General features: G+C 36.4%; 1 protein-coding gene across 1 annotated transcript in view; it reads right to left on the bottom strand.

Moving 5' to 3' along the window:
• The window catches only part of LOC150079404 (2-amino-3-carboxymuconate-6-semialdehyde decarboxylase-like), a 117285-nt gene extending 99667 nt beyond the window's left edge, over positions 1-17618 (bottom strand). The window contains exon 1 of the mRNA XM_090383841.1: positions 17516-17618. Coding sequence (XP_090239967.1) covers positions 17516-17617 — 102 coding nt within the window. The 5' untranslated portion in view covers position 17618. The remainder of the gene's footprint in view (positions 1-17515) is intronic.
• Positions 17619-18926: the final 1308 nt, after the last annotated feature.

Genomic DNA, 18926 nt, shown 5'->3' with positions numbered 1-18926 from the left:
AACTACCCTGCTAATCTTTGTATCATCTACAAACTTACAGATTAAGCCTGATATACCCTCATCACTGACTCAAAATTGCACAAAATTGATAAATATGGAAAACAACAATGGCCCCAACACTGAACTCTGGGGGAATCCCCCTAATAACATTAGTCCAAGAAGGGCAGTGTCCATTGGTTACCACTCTGTCTTCTCCCACTCAGAGGCGCCTCCGTAGCCAGATGGGAAGGAGCAGCAGTGCGTAGCACACGCTTCTTGATTAGACCGGGGTTCGAGCCCGTCATCACCACCAAATATGGAGGATGCGGAAAGGTCAGGGAATGACCACCGCATATCCCGGAGCAATATGGCCTTAGTTGCTAATGCTCCTAAAAACCAAATAACAACAACAACAACATCTCCCACTCAGCTATCCCTTTATCTATAGCAGTAACTTTCCCTTAATGCCACACTGTTCCAATTTTTATAGCAATCTTTTATGTACAGCAGTACTAGAAGCTTTCCTAAATCCAAGTATGCGATATCAAAATTATTTTTTGCATCCAATTCCTTTGTTTATTGCATTAGTATCCAATCAGTTTTATCAGACAAGATCTCCCCTAAATAAACCCATGTTGTGACTAAAGTATAACTGCAATCCTGTATGGATGGTCCTGCATTACTTTAACCAGTGACCCCATTATTTTCCCTGGAACAGAGGTTAAGCTAACAGGTCAGTATTTCTTTGATACAGTTATCCTTTGATTCACCTTTGTAATTTTGGAATGGATTTGCACATCTTATGTGCAAATTTTGCGTGAATCGTCCTGTGTGCTTAATTGCAGACTAGTTTATAACTGCCATAGGCAGAGGCACAGCTAGGTTTTTGGTGCCCTTGACAAATTTGTGGCTACATGCCTTTTTTTGGATAATTGGTAAAATCATAATAAATAATAATAAGTACATTCGGACCTCTGTTTAATGAACAGAGTGTGATGGGCAGCCTGACTCACCTCCCAGTGGTGGGCAATGCGAGGTCCCATTAGGGGGTCCTGCAGCCAAACAGCCAGAGACACAATAACAGAATACAACAGTACTCTGATGCAAACCAGACATTAAACTTTTCTTGCTTTTACAGAGATTCTGTACTTCTTCCCCAAGTACTATGGTGCAGATGTGGGAAACTGCTGGTAGCACCTTCCATAAAACACTATGCCACTGTGTCTAACTAACTTTGTAGCGAATTTTTTTTTAATTTCCCTAGGTAATTACATTTAAAATAGTTTCTGTAGAACGAAACAAATTTTCCATATAACAAAAATGGATAATGATAGACTTAACTGGCTACGCATTTTGTTTGTGCCTCTGGCCTTCATGCAGTTTAGGCAACAGTGCTGTTGCTAAGTGTGAATTAAGAGCTAAAGAGATTACCATATGCAACTTAGTGGTACCCTAACCTATCCAACTACCTGTCCCACATACCAAGAAGTTGAGCTTGTCAACTAGTTTCTATGTATTCATAGCCAGTGGACAGATCAAGATGTATACAACATTTGGACTATAGGCCTGGTCAACTTTCTGCAGTAAGCACCTTGTTAGAGATTCTCTCTGTGAGCAGCATTACACTTTTACCACTGCTTTTGATATAATTGCTGTTAACAGTTCTAGAACTATTCTGGCTGGATAGTATGGAGAGCATCTTGAGTTTCAATATTATGTAATATGCATGAATTTCTTATGTGTGTATCTCTTATGTCTGTATGGATGTGGAGATGGATATGTATTGTAAACCCTTGGTACCACCATGCTGTGACAGAGAGTTGTTTTTCTTTATCCCAAGTGGTCATCTGTTGTCTCGCAGAAGTGAATCATCCACACCTTGCTGTAAATTTCAACTATTTCTGTTACAGTAGTTGAATATCCAAGTGATTCTGACATTTTGGGACAGTTTCAGAAAAAAAAAAAAAATTCAAATTTAAGAACTAGTGACAATATCAAATAGCATCATCATTTGTTTCATCCTCATTCGAATTATGTTTGTTTTAGTTGTAACTTTCAGGTTTGGAGTGGCTTACTGTAAGCTAGTTTTGTAAACTAGCAGAATATATATATATTTTTTTATTTCTTGTTTATGCAGTCTTTCTATGCGGTACTGGCGTCCACCTTTTTCTTTGGTGGCATGTCTAAAATTAATTCAGCTTTTGTTGTTTTATTTAAATTATAAATCGCAATATTCACAATTACCTAGGTGCCTCCATAGCCAGGTGGGCAGGAGCAGCAGTGCGTAGCACACGCTTCTTGATTAGACCGGGGTTTGAGCCCGTGCCCACCAAATACGGAGGATGCGGAAAGGTCAGGGAATGACCATCGCATATCCCCAGAACAATATGGCCTTAGTTGCTAATGCTCCTAAAAACCAAATAACAAACAAACATCACAATTACCTGTTTATATAGCAAGCACCAAAACACTATATACATATTATTTATAACTTCTAACTTATTCAGTATTGTAGAATATACACAATGCGTGAATTGCGAACTGTTATGCATTCAAGCATGCGCTGATGAAGCAGTTGCTTGATTGGTTCCTTCAAAGTTAGGTTCTGGACGGCAAATAGATCTAAGCTGCTGTGCAGTATGTACTCAGATTTAAGGATTCATGCAAGCTTGAATCGCCTCTGAAAGCATGCCATTTGGCGAAAATTAATTTTCGCCCCGCCCTCTGCTCTAATCCTCATGTGACATCATCTAGGGGTGCCATTTTGACAGATATCCTTGTGTGTCAAAATAGCTTGACATGGAACTGATGTGGCTTGTCAGTGCACCCTTCTGATTGCGGCATCCTTGGCACTTGCCCCAGTGCCAAGGTGTTCCTACACTACTGGCCATAGGCTTGTGTATTGATAATTTATATGAACCGAGTGCATTTTTATTCTCTGCAATCTATCTCATTAGTTCATCTGACATCCGTTTAGGTCTAAGCCTAGAATAGTATGGCTTAGTTGGTATGAAAAGACTAGTAGCTTCTATAATTATTTCTCTGAATGCTTTGATTTGTGACCAACCCACAAGTTCCAGAGCCGACCGGGCTAGCCGAGTGGGTAAAGTACCTGCCCGGCAACCCAAAGGTCGCGGGTTCGATTCCCGCCTCGGGCTTGGATCAAAGTACTGCAAAAAACCTTGGGAGGTGCAATATGGCCACAGAAGCCGATGCGTCAACAACTACCAAATCAAAAAAAAAAAAAAAAAAAAAACCAAGTTCCAGTCAATGTCTGGAAAGTAAAAATCTACCATTATAAGATCTACTGGCTCACTCTGTTTCACTCTGTAGTTGTTTGGTGTATCCATCACAGTCATTAAGCCCTATCTCACAATCCTCTCATTTTCCTTTTAGCAGTAGCATTAGTAGAGGCATATGCAGCATCAGCAAAAGAAAAAAAAAAACCCTTCCACTTCACCCCTTCGTTCGTTCGAAATACCTGTCCAGCCGAGCCTTAAATTTATTTAGGCTATCAACTTCCACAACAAGGGATGGAAGTCTGTTCCACCAACCAACTACCCGCTGGTTCAAGGCAAATTTCCACACATCTATCCTACATCTGTCTTTCCTCAATTTGAATTTACGCCTTCTCAGGTGATTATTCTGAGCAAGAGGCAGTATCCCATCAGCATTGAGCATGCTCAACCCATTCAAGGCTTCGTACACCTCTATCAGATCACCTCGCTGGTGCCTAGTCTCCAGACACTGAATTTGCAAAATTAAAGCCTTTCTCTGTAAGAGCAACCCTTCTTTCCGTTCACTAACCTTGTTTCCCTTTACGGTACTCGTTCCAGCAGCTCTACATCCTCCTTGAAATGAGCCCTCCAGACCTGTATACAGTACTCAAGGTGCAGCCTGAACATTGCCTTATACAAGGGAATAATCATCTCCCTATCCCTGCTAGAAAAATTCCTGTATATCATTGATAAGACACCATGAGCTACTCTTGCAGCCTGTCTGCACTGCTCAGAGAACTTCATATCTGCCTGCACAATTACCCCCAGGTCCTTTCCTTTCTCTACCACTGTCAGTGTAGTACCACATAGTTGATACGTTGCTCTGTTCCCCATATGTAGTACTTTACGTTTGTCAATGTAAAGTACTACATATGGAGAACAGAGCAACGTATCAACCTCTCAGCCCATCTGCTCAACCTCTCCAGATCTTATTGCAGCAGCATAGCATCAGTAGCGTCCTTAACAACCCTGCCGACCTTTGTATCGTTTGCAAACTTGGACATTAAGCTTGATATACCATCATCAATATTATTTGTAAATACAGAAAACAACAATGGATCCAACACTGAACTCTGAGGGACTCCACTAATAGCATTAGTCTACGATGAGCAGTGTCCATTAATTACCACTCTCTGTCTTCTGCCACTCAACCATCCCTTTATCCATAGCAACAATTTGCCACAAGTGCCACACTACTCCAATTTGTGCAGCAATCTTCCATGTGCAACAGTATCAAAAGCCTTTCTAAGATCCAAATATATAATATCAAAGTTATTCCCTGCATCCAATTCTTTTGTGACTACATCATAGTATCCAATCAAATTGTTCAGGCAAGACCTTCCCTTAACAAAACCATGCTGTGTCTGAGCTATAACTGAATTCCTGTCAGGATGATCCTGCAGTGATTCTTTAACCAGTGCTTCCATTAATTTTCCTGGAACAGAAGTTAAACTCACAGGTCTATAATTACTTGTGTCAGCCTTTGATCCTCCTTTGTGAATTGGAGTTACATTTGCATATCTCCAGTCTGTGGGTACCTCCCCTGAGTCCAAGGAAGCTCTCATAATTATGGCTAATGGATTGCTTACTTCCTTTGCTGCCTCCTTTAATATAACTGGATAGATCCCATCCACCCCAGGTGCCTTTCTTGTATTTATCTTCAACAATTTCTCCTCCACTTTACTCTCAATTATTACAAGATCATCTAGCTCACTGCCAGTGTTTACTTCATCTATGGCATTCCCCTTCCTGAATAACTTCTCATGTGTGAATGTAGATGCAAAATATTGATTTAGTTTGTTAGCTACCTGAGCAGGATCATGAACAATTGAACCATCGATATCAAGTGGACCAATCTGATTCATCCCCTTCCTTCTAGAGCTTACATAAGTAAAGAACTCCTTGCTATTTTTCTTTGCATACCTTGCCAAAGATTTCTCATAATCTGCCTTCGCCTGCCTAACCTCCTTTGTAACTTGATTACAGATCAACTTATATCTATCATAGGCTTCTGTGTCACATGTTAATTTATATGTATCCCATGCATTTTTCTTCTCTGCCATATGTCTCATTAGTTCATCTGACATCCATTTAGGCCAGAACCTTGAACAACATTTCTTAGTTGGTATGTAAAGCCTAATAGCTTCCAAGATAAGTTCTTTGAATGCTTCCCATTTTGAGTTTGCTGTTGGTAACATCATCAGTTGGTCCCACTGTATAGAATTTAAATACTGTCTCAGACCATCGTAGCCGCCTTTACGAAAGCAATAACCCTTTTCTTTACCCCTGATGGTAGTTACCTCCTTGAGTAAATCCCACTTCAGCACACTGTGATCACTGCCACCTAGTGGTTCCTGTATCTGCAGATTCTTAATGCATGAAGAATCACTACTGATAATCAAATCAAGAGTATTGCTCCCTCTAGTTGCCTCCCGAACATGCTGATTTAGAAAACAATCATCCAATAAATCCACAAAAGCCTTGCTAGCGTGTGAGTGACAAACTCACAAATTCCAGTCAATATCTGGGAAATTAAAATTCCCCATTATAAGACTCTCTGATTTACTGGCCCACTCTATTTCCCTGTACAGTTTCTTATTATACTCATCAGAGTCATTAGGCCTATAGCACACTCCTACTCTCAATTTTGATCTCCCAATGCTTATGTCACACCAAACTGACTCGACACTGCACTGTGAAGCCAGTCGACGTCCAGCTATGTCGACTGGCTTCACTTCCTTGGATTTTATGTGTTTCTTAACTAATAGCATAACCCCTCCTCCCCTCCTATCCTGTCTATCCTTTCTGTAGACGTTGTACTCCCCAAATTCCAGTTCTGCATTACTTATATCTGTGTGACACCACGTCTTTGATATCCCAACAATATCCGCCTTTGATGCTTTTAGCAATACTTCAAATTCATCAAATTTATTTACCAAACTCCTAGCATTGGTGTACATTTAAGTATACATGCACCTGTTCTTTTTCTTAGCTACCCTAACACAACCCATGTATTTACTTGTACCCCGATGACTCCCAGCAGTCTCTGAAATATCCTGCATCTTATTTTCCAGGCTGCTGCTCATTCCAATAATCACTTTCACCTCTGTCAGTGGCTACTGTTTATCCATTAGTCTTTGTATCACCCCAATTTAGCAGTTTTCCGACCCACCTAACACTGCCTCGATAGCATCAGCAAACATTCTTGCACCCTTTCTATTTAAGTGTATCCCATCCCTGTAGAAGTAGTCTCTCCTGTTAACAAGTACAGACCAGGCTGAAAAAAATTCTACCCCTTGAGCCTTGCACAATCTTTCCAGGGCCAAATTGATCGACAGGGCTCTCATATCATATACTCCCTCCTATCATGTCTGGGCAGAATTGCAGACACTTTCAAATTCAACCCTAATTCATGGCTTTTTTTCAACAGTGACCTGTACTTGTTAAGTAATTCTACCGGTCTCCTACTCTTAATATCATTAGTGCCAACGTGTACAACTATATCACCTTTTGTGCCCTTAAAAGATGATATCTGCTCTACAATGTCATCAACCTTTGCCCCTGGCAGACATACCTTGGTCCTGTTCCACCTATCCTTTTTACAAAGTATGTTTCCCCTTTCCCTGACAATAGAGTCGTCAACAACTACTAGTTTCTTTGGGACCAGCGCATTCTGCCTTTCGGGTTGCCACTGTTTTTCATGATGCCCAAGTGCAAGCTCTGGCGTTGGTGTGGGCAGCTGAGAGCTTGATGGGCCCCTCACTTTTAATCCTTTGAGGGCATCCACCCTGTCCTTCAAGCTCTCATATAGACCCATAACAACGCTGAGTTATCGCCTGATTTCCTTACACTCCTTGCATTGCGCACATACAAAGATATCCCCCATGGCAGTATCATGTCCCGTACCTGACTACTCCACAAACATCAAGCAAATAGTGCATTTTAAAAGGCTGTGATTCAGAGGGCAACTGCCCCCCTCAGTTCTCCCCTGAGCCACAGCACTTCCATTAGCTTAAGCCTTTTGCTTTGCTGCTCTGGTCTGAGTCATGATTTCGATTTAATTTCAATAAAATTTCAATTTCAGTACAAAATTAAAACCCTAAACTTGTATCCCAACACAGTTATAATGCTATATTTATGTTTCAGTATCCAGTGTTATCTACGAAATCTCTTTATATAACTTCCGTGTCAAATTAAGTATTAATTATTTATTTTTGCTAATTATTTATGTTATGTAATCCAAGTCGTTATATGTATATAGTTAAAAGTACAATTTAATTGACAATGAAGTTCAACAAGATTAATAGATTTACTGATCAATTGACAATATTATATTATGTACTATACTATACTAAGCTTATGCTACCTAGTTCAAGATATTTTGTATGGCGTAACAATGGCGGCAATTTACGAATGGTAAATCTACGGACACTTAAGTATCGATTAACTTCCAAATCTCGCTGTCTCAATTCAGAATAAACTAAGGATCCTGACTAGCTACTTACAGAAAATAATTTGATATAACAATTGGTTAATAAATCGGCTAAATATGGTTAAAAAAAAAAAAACCTCTTGTTCAATGGAGCTGCAACTTGTAACACGTGGATTTGATACCTTTACTGATACTAAGTAATACCTGCAAAATCTCTATCTAAGTTAAACTTTAAACTAAGTATTGTAACTAGGAATATAGAGCTACTCTAGAAAATAAGTTAATATGCCAGTTTAAGCTAATAAAACAGAAATTAAATCAGAAAAAACTTCTCTGTTCCAGGAGCGGCAATAAGCTACATCCGCACAGGCTACCCTCATGCTCAAACTTTTCTCAGTGCTCACACCACACTGACTGAAAATTGCACTGTCCACCCATGTTGATTGGATGCACTGCTTTAGACTTATATGCTTCTTAACTAAGAGCATAACCTCTTCCGCCACCCTCCTGTCCTTTCTGCATACATTCTATTTCTCTTATTCAACTTCTGCATCCCTTGTATCAGAGTGACACCACATCACTGATATCCCCATGTCTACATTTGATGACTTGACCAGCACTTCAAATTCATCAAATTTATTTACTATTCTCCTAACATTGGTGCCAAGGAGGTATACATGCACCTGTTCTTACTCTTAGTTACCCTGACATAGCCTATGTATTTCCTTGTTCCTTGATGACTCACAGCAGGCCTTGAAATCCTTGGTACCTTCCTGGGCTGCTGCATGTTCTATTAGTTTGTGAATCTCCTCAAGCTAGTAGTTTTCTGACCCACGTGACACTGCTACAGTAGCATCAGCAAATATTCTTGAGCTTTTTCTATTTAAGTTTATCTCTCTTCCCTGTAGAAGCAGTCTCTCCTGGTAACAAGCACAGACCATGCTGTGAAAAATTCTAACCAATGAGCCTTGCACAATCTGTCCAAGGCCATTTTGATTCACAAGGGTCTCATCATGTACTCCCTCCTATCATGTTTGGGCAGAATTTAGGCACTTTCGGATTTAATCCTAACTCACAACTTTTACTCAGTGTCACTCTGTACTCCGTAGCCAGGTGGGCAGAAGCAGCAGTGCGTAGCACACGCTTCTTGATTACACCGGGGTTCGAGCCCATGACCACCAAATACGGAGGACGGAAAGGTTAGGAAATGACCACTGCATATCCTCAGAGCAATATGGCCTTAGTTGCTAATGCTCCTAAAAATCAAATAACTAACTGTACTTGTTAAGTAAGTCCTCAGTCTCCTACTTTCAGTGTCATTTAGTGTTATTGCCAAAGTGTTCAGCAATTTCATTTTTTGTGCCCCCCTTAAAAGATATTTACTCTAGAACATCAAGTCATGACAATAGCTACCTCCTGTTGGACCAGTGCATTCTGCCTTGGAGGTTTTCGCTGTGTTGCTTGATGCGTAAGTGGAAGCAACTTGGCATTGAGGTGGGCAGCTGAGAGCTTGATGGATCCCCAAGTCAATTCATTTGAGGGTATCCTCAAATGAATTAGTGAATTTATGAGAACTTAAAAAACACTCATAGTAGCTAATCAGAATGGTAAGGCATTTTGTACCTTTTACAAATCCATGCTGTGATTACCATATAGCTACACCCCTACCAGTAAATGCTCATCAAAATGCTGAGTTGACACCTAATATCCTAACATTTTCTACACAGAACAGATACACAAAAGCATCTCCCCCTTGGCTGTATCATGTTCCGTTCCAGAGCGATCTGCAAAAATCAAACAAGTTTCATGAAGCTGTGATTCAGAGGACAACTGACTCTCCGCACCACAGCACTCCTGCTGCTTTGAGTCCTTTACTTTGCTGCTCTGGTCTGAGGCATGATTTCCTTTCAAATTCAATTTAATTGAGAATACCAAAGTAATATACTTAAATGCAATAATCACACTATGTGCTGGTTATTCAGCAATAATACGTATTAAATAGTCTACGTCAGGGGTGGCTAACAAGTTGATCAGGCTTTAGTTTCAGTCGATCACGATGAATTTTAAATATATATATAAAAATAGATTAGTCAAAATCTAAATGTTATCATTATTATGGGCCCCACTGCATACGCTTATTACAAATCTGTTGAACCACATGACTGTTGTCGCCCCGCAGCCGCTAGGCTTGTCTAGTGAAAATTCACGCAGTTACATTGTGGAGAGCATAGTGTTGAATTCTTATTTAGTTTACTTAATATTAATAACTGGATTTGATACTGGATTAAATCAAAGGGTATTAAATTAACTCGTTAATTTAATACCCTTTGATTTAAAATGAATACTACGAAAAAGAGTAAAATGTATCATTTTCATCAAGAGTGGGAACCAGAATACTTTTTTTGTAATGATAAAAGAAAAATGTTGTTGTTTGATTTGCAATGCTTCTGTGGCTATACCAAAAAAGGAAATTTAGAAAGGCACTCCAATGCATATGGTAAATACCATTCGGATTTTCTGCCTAATAGTGACCTTAGAAAAACTAAATTAAAATAACTTAAATCCAGATTATTTGCACAAATTTCTTCATGAAATTTACAGTCTAAAGCAGTAACTGTAGCATCATTTAAAGTGAGTCATCTTCTTGCAAAAAAAAATGCAAACCATTTTCTGAATAACAGATTCTCTTTTTGAAAATTTTAAGAACAAAAATGAAATTAAAAGTACTCTTTAAGATCTGCAATTATCTTGAAATACTGTGATGCAACACATCGAAAATATGAATAAAATGTGAGCGAACACTTGCATGCTCATATTGCTAATTTTGTGTCCTTTTCTTTACAACTGGATGAATCTACAGATGTCAGAAATACAGCTGAATTGCTTGTTTTTATTCGTATGGTTTTCAGTGATTCTGCCACTAGAGAAGAACTGCTGGGTTTGATTTTGTTAAAAGAAAGAACTAGAGGTCTTGATATATTTAACACATTCGAAAAATTTTATTGAAAAAATTAAATTACCACTATTTAAGCTAGTATCAATAACAACAGATGGTGCTAAAACAATAATGGGGCATCTTAACGGATTCATCGCATTGTACCAAAAGGATGACGAATTCTCAGATTTTTTGAGTTATCACTGTATCATCCACCAACAAGTGTTAGCCAGCAAAAGATTAAATACTAAAAGTGTTATGGACATGCTTTCAAAATCGTGAATTCCATCAGAGGACAATCTCTTCAAAGGAGACTTTTCAAAATGCAACTCAATGAAAATGAACCAGATCTGATATTACACACTGATGTGAGGTGGCTGAGTCGGAGTAAGTTTCTAGGGAGCTTTCAAAATTTGCCGAATGAAATTAAAAAATTTGTTGATCAAAGGGGAGTTGGTTATCAGCAGCTACAAGAGACGGAGGGTTGTGTGATCCTGCTTTTTTTGGCAGATTTTACCAGTAAATTAAGTGATCTGAATTTAGAGGAAAGAATTAGAAGGAAAAAATAAAAATGTGGGTGATATGATTTGTAGTATTTCTGCATATAAATATCAATTTTTGGCAATGGCTAAGGATCTCAAAGAAAAAAAATTCGATCATTTTGCAAATATCCTGTTTTTGAATTTAACAGTGAGAAATATGTTTCTGAAATTGAGAAAGTTGTGGATGATTTTGAAACCAGATTCAGCAATTTTAAAACAATTAAAGACATTGTTCAGTGTATTTCTTATCCAGAATTGCAGAAAAAAATCGCTGAGATTTTTCACATGGAGAAAATATTACTTGAAAATTAAATTATTACATTGCGAAATGATATCTTCCTAAAAGCCAGATCATCAGAAAAAGACTTTTGGAAATATGTTTGCCAAGAAAAGTACCCAAATGTAAAAAAATGCAGTGAACTTTTAAATTCCTGTTTTGGTTCCACATATTTATGTGAATCGGCCTTTTCGTATTTTAAACAAATAAAGACGAAGAATTGCTCTACTCTTACAGACTTGCATACAGAATATTCTTTACGGTTGGCCTTATCACAGTATATCCTCGATTTTGAAAGCTTGGCAGATGACATGAACACACAAACTTCATATAAATTAAAAATTTAAATATGTATGAATTTAAAATAAGAATTTGAATTGTATTTAATTTTAAAATTTATAAATAGCATTTTTCAATATGTGTTGATTAACTTTTTTTAACTATGTGCAATGAAATTCTTGAGATAGTAGATTGCAGTACATTTTGAAGAAAAAAAATTAGATTGCATCACAAATTAAGTTGGCCACCCCTGGTCTACGCTGTTAAATATTATATACTATATCAAGTTTAAATTATATGTATTACATTATCAAATTTATGTTGCGTGTATTTATTCTGTTACGCTTGTAAAGAGTTAAGTTAATTATAACAGCTAATTAAATTATCTATTAATGCCAACCTACAATATATCTATTCATATTGTGAGTCAAAGAGTGAAACTACAGACACCTGTAAGCATAGCCAGATTTAAACTTGTTGTGACCCTAAGCTATAACATGTATGAGGTCCTTCACTGGTTCATTGTGACAATATTAAAAAAAGAATTTTTAAGGTGTTGCGAGGCCCCTTGTAATACGAGGCCCTAAGCTGTAGCTTGTTTAGCTTATGTGTAAATCCGGCTCTGCCTGTAAGTTTAACCTGTTTGCTAGGGAAAATAATGGAATTAGTAGGTAGAGAAGTAATTCAAGATCATCTTGATAGGGGTGTAGCTACACTGGTGTTCAAAGAAAGTGCATCACCCCTTAAAATTGTAATTGTCTTCCGAATAACATAAGTATACGGCAATATTTCTTACAGATTGCTTCAAATAAGATTGACACGCATAGGTGATGATGTAATATTGCATCAGCTGTTACTTTCAGCTATATAAGCCCGCTCTGCAAGAGTTGCAGTCATTCCTTGCTTGTGTCAGGATGGCAAGTTACGTGTAGTTGATGCCATGAAGAAAGAGTGCTATTGTTGCTTTACGTGAGGAAGGATGTTCTTCCTGTCATATTGCTTATAGAGTGTTTTGTAATCAGTCGACAGTGAGTAGATTTCTTTCCAAACTCAAGAATACTGGTTCTGCTGATAGAAAAAAAGGAACCGAATGTAATCGAGTCTCTATGCCAAAACAGGGCCATGTTTTGATGCGATTATGCCTTAAAAACCATAAAGCTTCTTCATCTGAGCTGAAAAGAGAATGGGAAGAACACACACAGGAGTGGTAGCAAGTGCAGTAACAGTCAGAATACGTCTCTTCAAAAATGGAATTGTAGCCCGTCATCCTAAGAAGAAGCCCCTCCTCACACAAAAAATGAAAAAGGACCGATTAATTTGGTGTAAGGAGCATGTCAAATGGACCTCAGAGCAGTGGAAGTCAGTTATTTTTTCGGATGAGAAGAAATTCAGCCTGCTTGGCTCCGATGGGAGACAAATGATTTGCCATAGACGTGGTGAAGAATACCGTCCAGACTGTATGGTGTCTACAGTGAAATTCCCTACCAGCCAAATGATATGGGGATGCATTTCGTATCGTGGAGTAGGTCACCTGCAGTTTATAAAAGGTTCTGTAAATGCCAATGGATACCTGGCTCTATTGGAAGACAAATTGCTGCCAACCATTAGAGACTCTTTCAACCTGCCAAGTAACTGCATTTTCAGGACGACTCTGCTCCTTGTCATTGGGCAAAAAGTGTAAGTAGGCACTTCTGTAGTTACTTTAGCATCATTTCTGCATTAGAAGTTTGACAGTAATGTGTTTACATTTGTTACAGGTGAAAAAAGGTTGGAAGAACTCTTAGCTGGCCAGGAAACATCCCGGACCTGAATCCTATAGAGAACTGTTGGCATCGTATGGAATCTGCAGTTGCCAGAAAGAAACCAAAGACTCTTCGTGAACTTCAGGAAGCCATAATTCGTGTTTGGAACCACGAACTATCAGTTGATTATCTTCAGAAATTGATCTTGTCAATGCCTCGATGCTGTGCTGCTGTCATCAGGGCCAGAGGCAGTTCAACTAAATATTAGTTTGCACCTGGTGAACTTTTCATTTTGTTTTCCATTTAAAATGATAAACTGAAGCAAATTGAGGGCTTCTGATAACATTTCAGCCGTAATTGTCGTGTTTACCAAAACTGTTGTATAAAGGTTGCAAATGCTCATTTTGGAATATTTTGAGAGCACCTGTCAAGTATTACTTAGCTTTGCCTTAACTCTTAATAAATATCTTTTGTTTATATTTCTATTTGTGATGCTAGTTATTAATGTAACATACCATTGCGAAAAAGGGTTAGAAATGTGAAATTCCTAGGCGATGCACTGTCTTTGAACACCAGTGTATATGGTAATCACAGCATGGATTTGTTAAAGGTAGACCACGTCTTACCATTCTGATTAGCTACTATGAGTTTATTACAAAGGAACTGAATTCAAAGAATAATTCTGACATGATATACTTAGATTTCAATTTTATGCTGCATTTCATGTACAATTATTGTTTAAATTGGAGTGGTGTGGCATTAGGACAAGTTAATACTATCAATAAAGGGATACTTAAATGATAGGAGGCAACAAGTTGTTATAAATGGACATTGCTTTTCATGGACTAAATTTGATAAATGGATTTCTCTATGGGAACTGGTGTTGGGCCCTTATTATTTTTAAATTTATTAATGATATTGATGTAGGTATTTAAAAGTTTGATATCTGTTTGCTGAAGATACAAGGGTTTTCACAGTGGTTAATAACAGTACTCAGTGTATGCTACTTTGAGAAGATGCAGATAAACTAAGTTGATGGGCTAGAAAACGGCAATTGAGGTTTAATAGTGATAAATGCAAGACTTTACATTTGGGTAGCAGTAATCCCAAAATAATATATAATTTGGGTGGTTCCAAGCTTAAATTAATGAAGTAAAAATATCTAGGAGTAATTGTTCAGTCTGACATTAAATTCTCTGGGCAGTGCAAACAAGCTGCTAGAATAGCCCATATCATTTTGTCACTGATGTACTGAAACTTTTCCAGCAGAGGACAAAGAGTTGATTATCCCATTTTATAAGGCACTGATTTTGCCACATCTGGAATACTGCATAGTTTTTGGAAACCTCATTGTAGAAGGAAACAGAGAAGAGTAGCAAAATTAGTTGAGGCACGAAAAGATTTTCTTACCAAGAAAGACTGGAGTTCTGTAAATTGTGATCTCTAAACTAGACATCTTTCTGGTGACCTAATTGAAGTTTATGAACTTTTTAAAAGGGTTAATTAAGTAAACTAAATGGCATCTGTACCTTTTCTGAGATGAAACACAAATGGGGCATAAATTTCATTTGGAATGGGGATGATTTAAAATAGATGTGCGGAAATTTGCATTCAATCAAAAAAGAGATTAATTATTGGAGTACTCAGAGCAGATAAGACCTTCCTTTCCCCATGTCAGTAATGCAATAGTCTAATCATACATATCCTATTAGAATGACCAGATTTTAATATCAAACTGCCTCCACTCATTCTTGCATCTTCTTAAGCTATAGAGGCAATTATTTAAGATATTTTCTATATCTTTGGGTTGTTCAACCTTTATCACCCTATTTGAAGTATAATTTTAAGATACCCTCTGAAATCAAGCATGTTCAGAAAGTCGTTATTCCTGACTAAGCAGATCAAATTATAGACATAGTAGATGTACCTTAAAAATCCATAAAAAAAAACAAATTCCACTTCTTTCTTTTAAGCCATTTGGTCACATGTATCATTTAGTCAACATCTATTCACAGTTCATTAAAAACTCACTGAACTAACTTTCTTCTTCATTTAGCCCGACTTGAAAATTGCAGTCTAGAGAAATTCAAACCCATTCAAAGATATTCAGATCTTGGAATGTTGTTTATCCATTAGACTAGTTCAAACTACTATTGGTATCAACACACTTCTCTCTTCTCAACCCATATGCAGTACTAAAAGTACTAAAGGTTCTAATAAGAAGTACTTTTTGTGTTGGGCATTACCTTAACAAAAAATTAAATAATATTTCAAAAAATAAAACATGAAAAATTAAGTGTATTAATTATGTATTGTGTTGGTAACAAATTTTCTGTGGTGTTTATGTATGTTTACATGTCCTTCACAATGGTTTTAAGTAAGATGATTTGTGTAGTTTACAAATTTAATCATTTTATTTTCTTATAGAAATAGTTTGAATATTTTTATTCCAATTAACTTAAATTATAAATCTAAATTAACTTTTGTGTACATGTTAATATTAAACATCCAACTATTATGCCTCTAAATAATTTTGAAAATTGGATATATCATTAGCTTATATCCTTGGTTTCATCATCAGGATCTTCATCCTGATTCTTTCTGTTTTGTGCAATGGCCATCCATTTACTGCCCGTGAACTCTTGAATTTCATCTGTCCATCTCCGTTGTTGTCTTCCAGGTTTTCTTTATTAAATATCATTAGGTATGTTCTTAGTAGTGCATATGCATACCGATCAGCTGTTATTGTCTTTCAGGTATCTTTATCATGTTATGCAACTTTGAAATTTCAATAAAAATACTTAGTTTTGAATATACATATTGGCACAAAGTTGTGTAACTATAGAACATGAAGTGCCTAATAATATTATAAAATTTCTTTCTTCAATCTCAACACCAATCAGTTCCATTGACTTTAAACAGTGAATGTTGGTAATAACTTAACAGGGACATCTCTTTAACGAATTCTTATTTAAAATCTTTTATCACTTTTCACAACTCTTCAGTGAAATTTGACATTGTGTAGAGTGTGTTTAGTGTCAAATGGCACCAGGGGTTTCCCCCATCTCCGCGTGCTATACATTGTGGGTGTGAAACAGAACACTGTCAATGCCAGAGGTTTAAAAGTGTATGGATTTTGTACATGTGTAGTGTCGTGTACCGTTGTTCCTCTGGTCATTTAGCTGCTGGGCCCCTAATGGGACCCAGTGTTGTCCACACTCTGCCTCGTGGAGGCAGACCAGGTACACCAGTATTATAGTTATTTACTCTGGCAGGTCCTGCCACCTAATTTCCTGAGATTTCAGTGGCTAGGACCTTAAAAAAAAAATAAATAAATAAAAAATAAATAATAAAATAAATAAAAAAAATAAAAATAAAATAAATATTTAAAAAAATAATAATAAATATTAAAAAAATAATAATAATAAATATTAAAAAAAATAATAATAATAAATAATTAAAAAAATAATAATAATAAAAAAAACAAAAAAAAACACGTTATAGTTATGGGTCAGCCAAAAAGAAGTACTATTTATGCAAATAAATGTTGTTAAGTTTTTGGGTGTAAGGCTCAGGAAATTTAACAATGGTTCAGACACTAGTAATTATAATTAAAAGAGAGAGAGAGAGAGAGAGAGAGGGGGGGGAGACTGAAGGCCGGGGGGAAAAGACAGAAATAAGGGTTGCCATTGTGTAGTGGGATACTTCGATCTTAAATTCTCCTCTCCCCCCCACCCAAAACTTAATGATTAATTTGGAAAAATTAGCCTAAAAAATATTGCTAACAGTAAGTAAAATTAAGTTTGGTATAAATAATAATAAAAAAAAAGATTAAAAATGTCATTTCCAGTTATTTTTCTAATCTTATTAGAAAAAATTGGTGAGAAGAAGAGTGTTTTCAGTAGATTTTCAGATCTTGAAATATTATTTAGTCATAATATGTATATAACAAATAATAAAAACAGGCTAGTTCAAACTACACTAATTTAAAAACAAACTAGTTACATAGCATATAAATTTTAATATTAATTTCTGAAGTGTTAAAGAGTACCTTTTTTAAGTCAGGCCAGTTTTCAGGAAGAATATGAGTATGAATATCTACTTTGAGTGGCATGTTTGTCTTTTTCAACTCTTCACTTTCAACTGTATTCATGAGTGGCCTTGGATTTCAAAAAGTAGCTGATGACCTTGTAACTTAAGTGTAGTGTTTTTAACTCACTAAACACATGCATTCAGTATAGTCAGTGATGTGTGCTGAGTCAGAACAAGTGATAAAATGCACTTATGTGATCTTTGTTATGTTAATGATAAAACCATGATTTCTGTATTGATAATTAAAATATCTCCAATAGAAAAAAAAAAAAAAAAAAAAACCTTCAAATGGAACATATGTATGCTTTAATAGTTTTATGTATTTTCTGACAAATTATCAATATCTAAAAAATAATAGATATTCATATATGACATTTGCTTTTTTGATAAAAGATAATTGCATTCTCATGCTATTTTTTTTAAATGCATCTCTGAAGCTCTTTTCTAAATTGAATTATGAAGTGGCATGAAGTAAATAAATGAAAAACAGACCAATAAATCAAAATAGAAAATTGAAGATGGTTGTTATATTCAAGAATTTAAGGATTTGAATCTAAATTAAAAAGCAGACACATAAATGAATAAGGTGTGGTTTAATATATTAAAACAGGAAATTAGGTAGTCTCTGCTCCCATGTCACTATACTTTACCTTATGAATGATATCAGATCAAAACAGATCAGCTGGGTTAGTACAGGGGAACAGAAAAGCTTGTGTGTGATCATCTCCACTTAGGCTGTTTACCAAGGAGACTGACTAGAGGTTGCTCAGCTAAAATACTAGTAGGAGTGACTAGATCTGGTGTTAAACATGTGAAAATTTTAAGTACTATTATTTCACAAAAAATACAGATATTAGTGAGATGTGTTTGTTTGTATATTTGCAATTTTTTTTAAATTGAGGTTCCAAAGATGATGCACAAATCTACAATAAACAATAAAGACAATTGTCTGATATTCTGTTCCTAGTTTTAAGTGTATTTCATTCGAGAAAAAGTTTTCTCACAAATGTATGTGAACACAATGTGGCCATTCTCATAGTATGGTTTCTTATATTAGGAAAATCATCAGCTAGAAGAGCAATATAAAATACAAGCACTTGTCATCACAGTCCCTAAATCTAGCTTTCAGATACGTTATAGTTTTAAATTAAACGAGTTCCAAGTTGTGTAAGGTTGGAATAATTATCTATGGCAGCTGTAAGTGGATTCCTGAACAACCATTATTGAAATGCTACATCTATTAATTGAAATCTAAACTCATCAACAAGTAATTGAAGCATTGAAAGAAACAAGTTTTGAAGAAATTGGTGTTAATTTTTTTCATTTCTGCAGTGTTCTCTTCAGCAATTTGATTTTTAAACAGAATCAGT

The sequence above is a fragment of the Mastigoproctus giganteus genome, chromosome 10 (genome assembly GCF_048544385.1).
Source record: "Mastigoproctus giganteus isolate SK-2022 chromosome 10, ASM4854438v1, whole genome shotgun sequence".
Classification (NCBI taxonomy): Eukaryota; Metazoa; Arthropoda; class Arachnida; order Uropygi; family Thelyphonidae; genus Mastigoproctus; species Mastigoproctus giganteus.
Note: the sequence above shows the minus strand (reverse complement) of the source record. Positions and strands in the feature narration are given on the sequence as shown.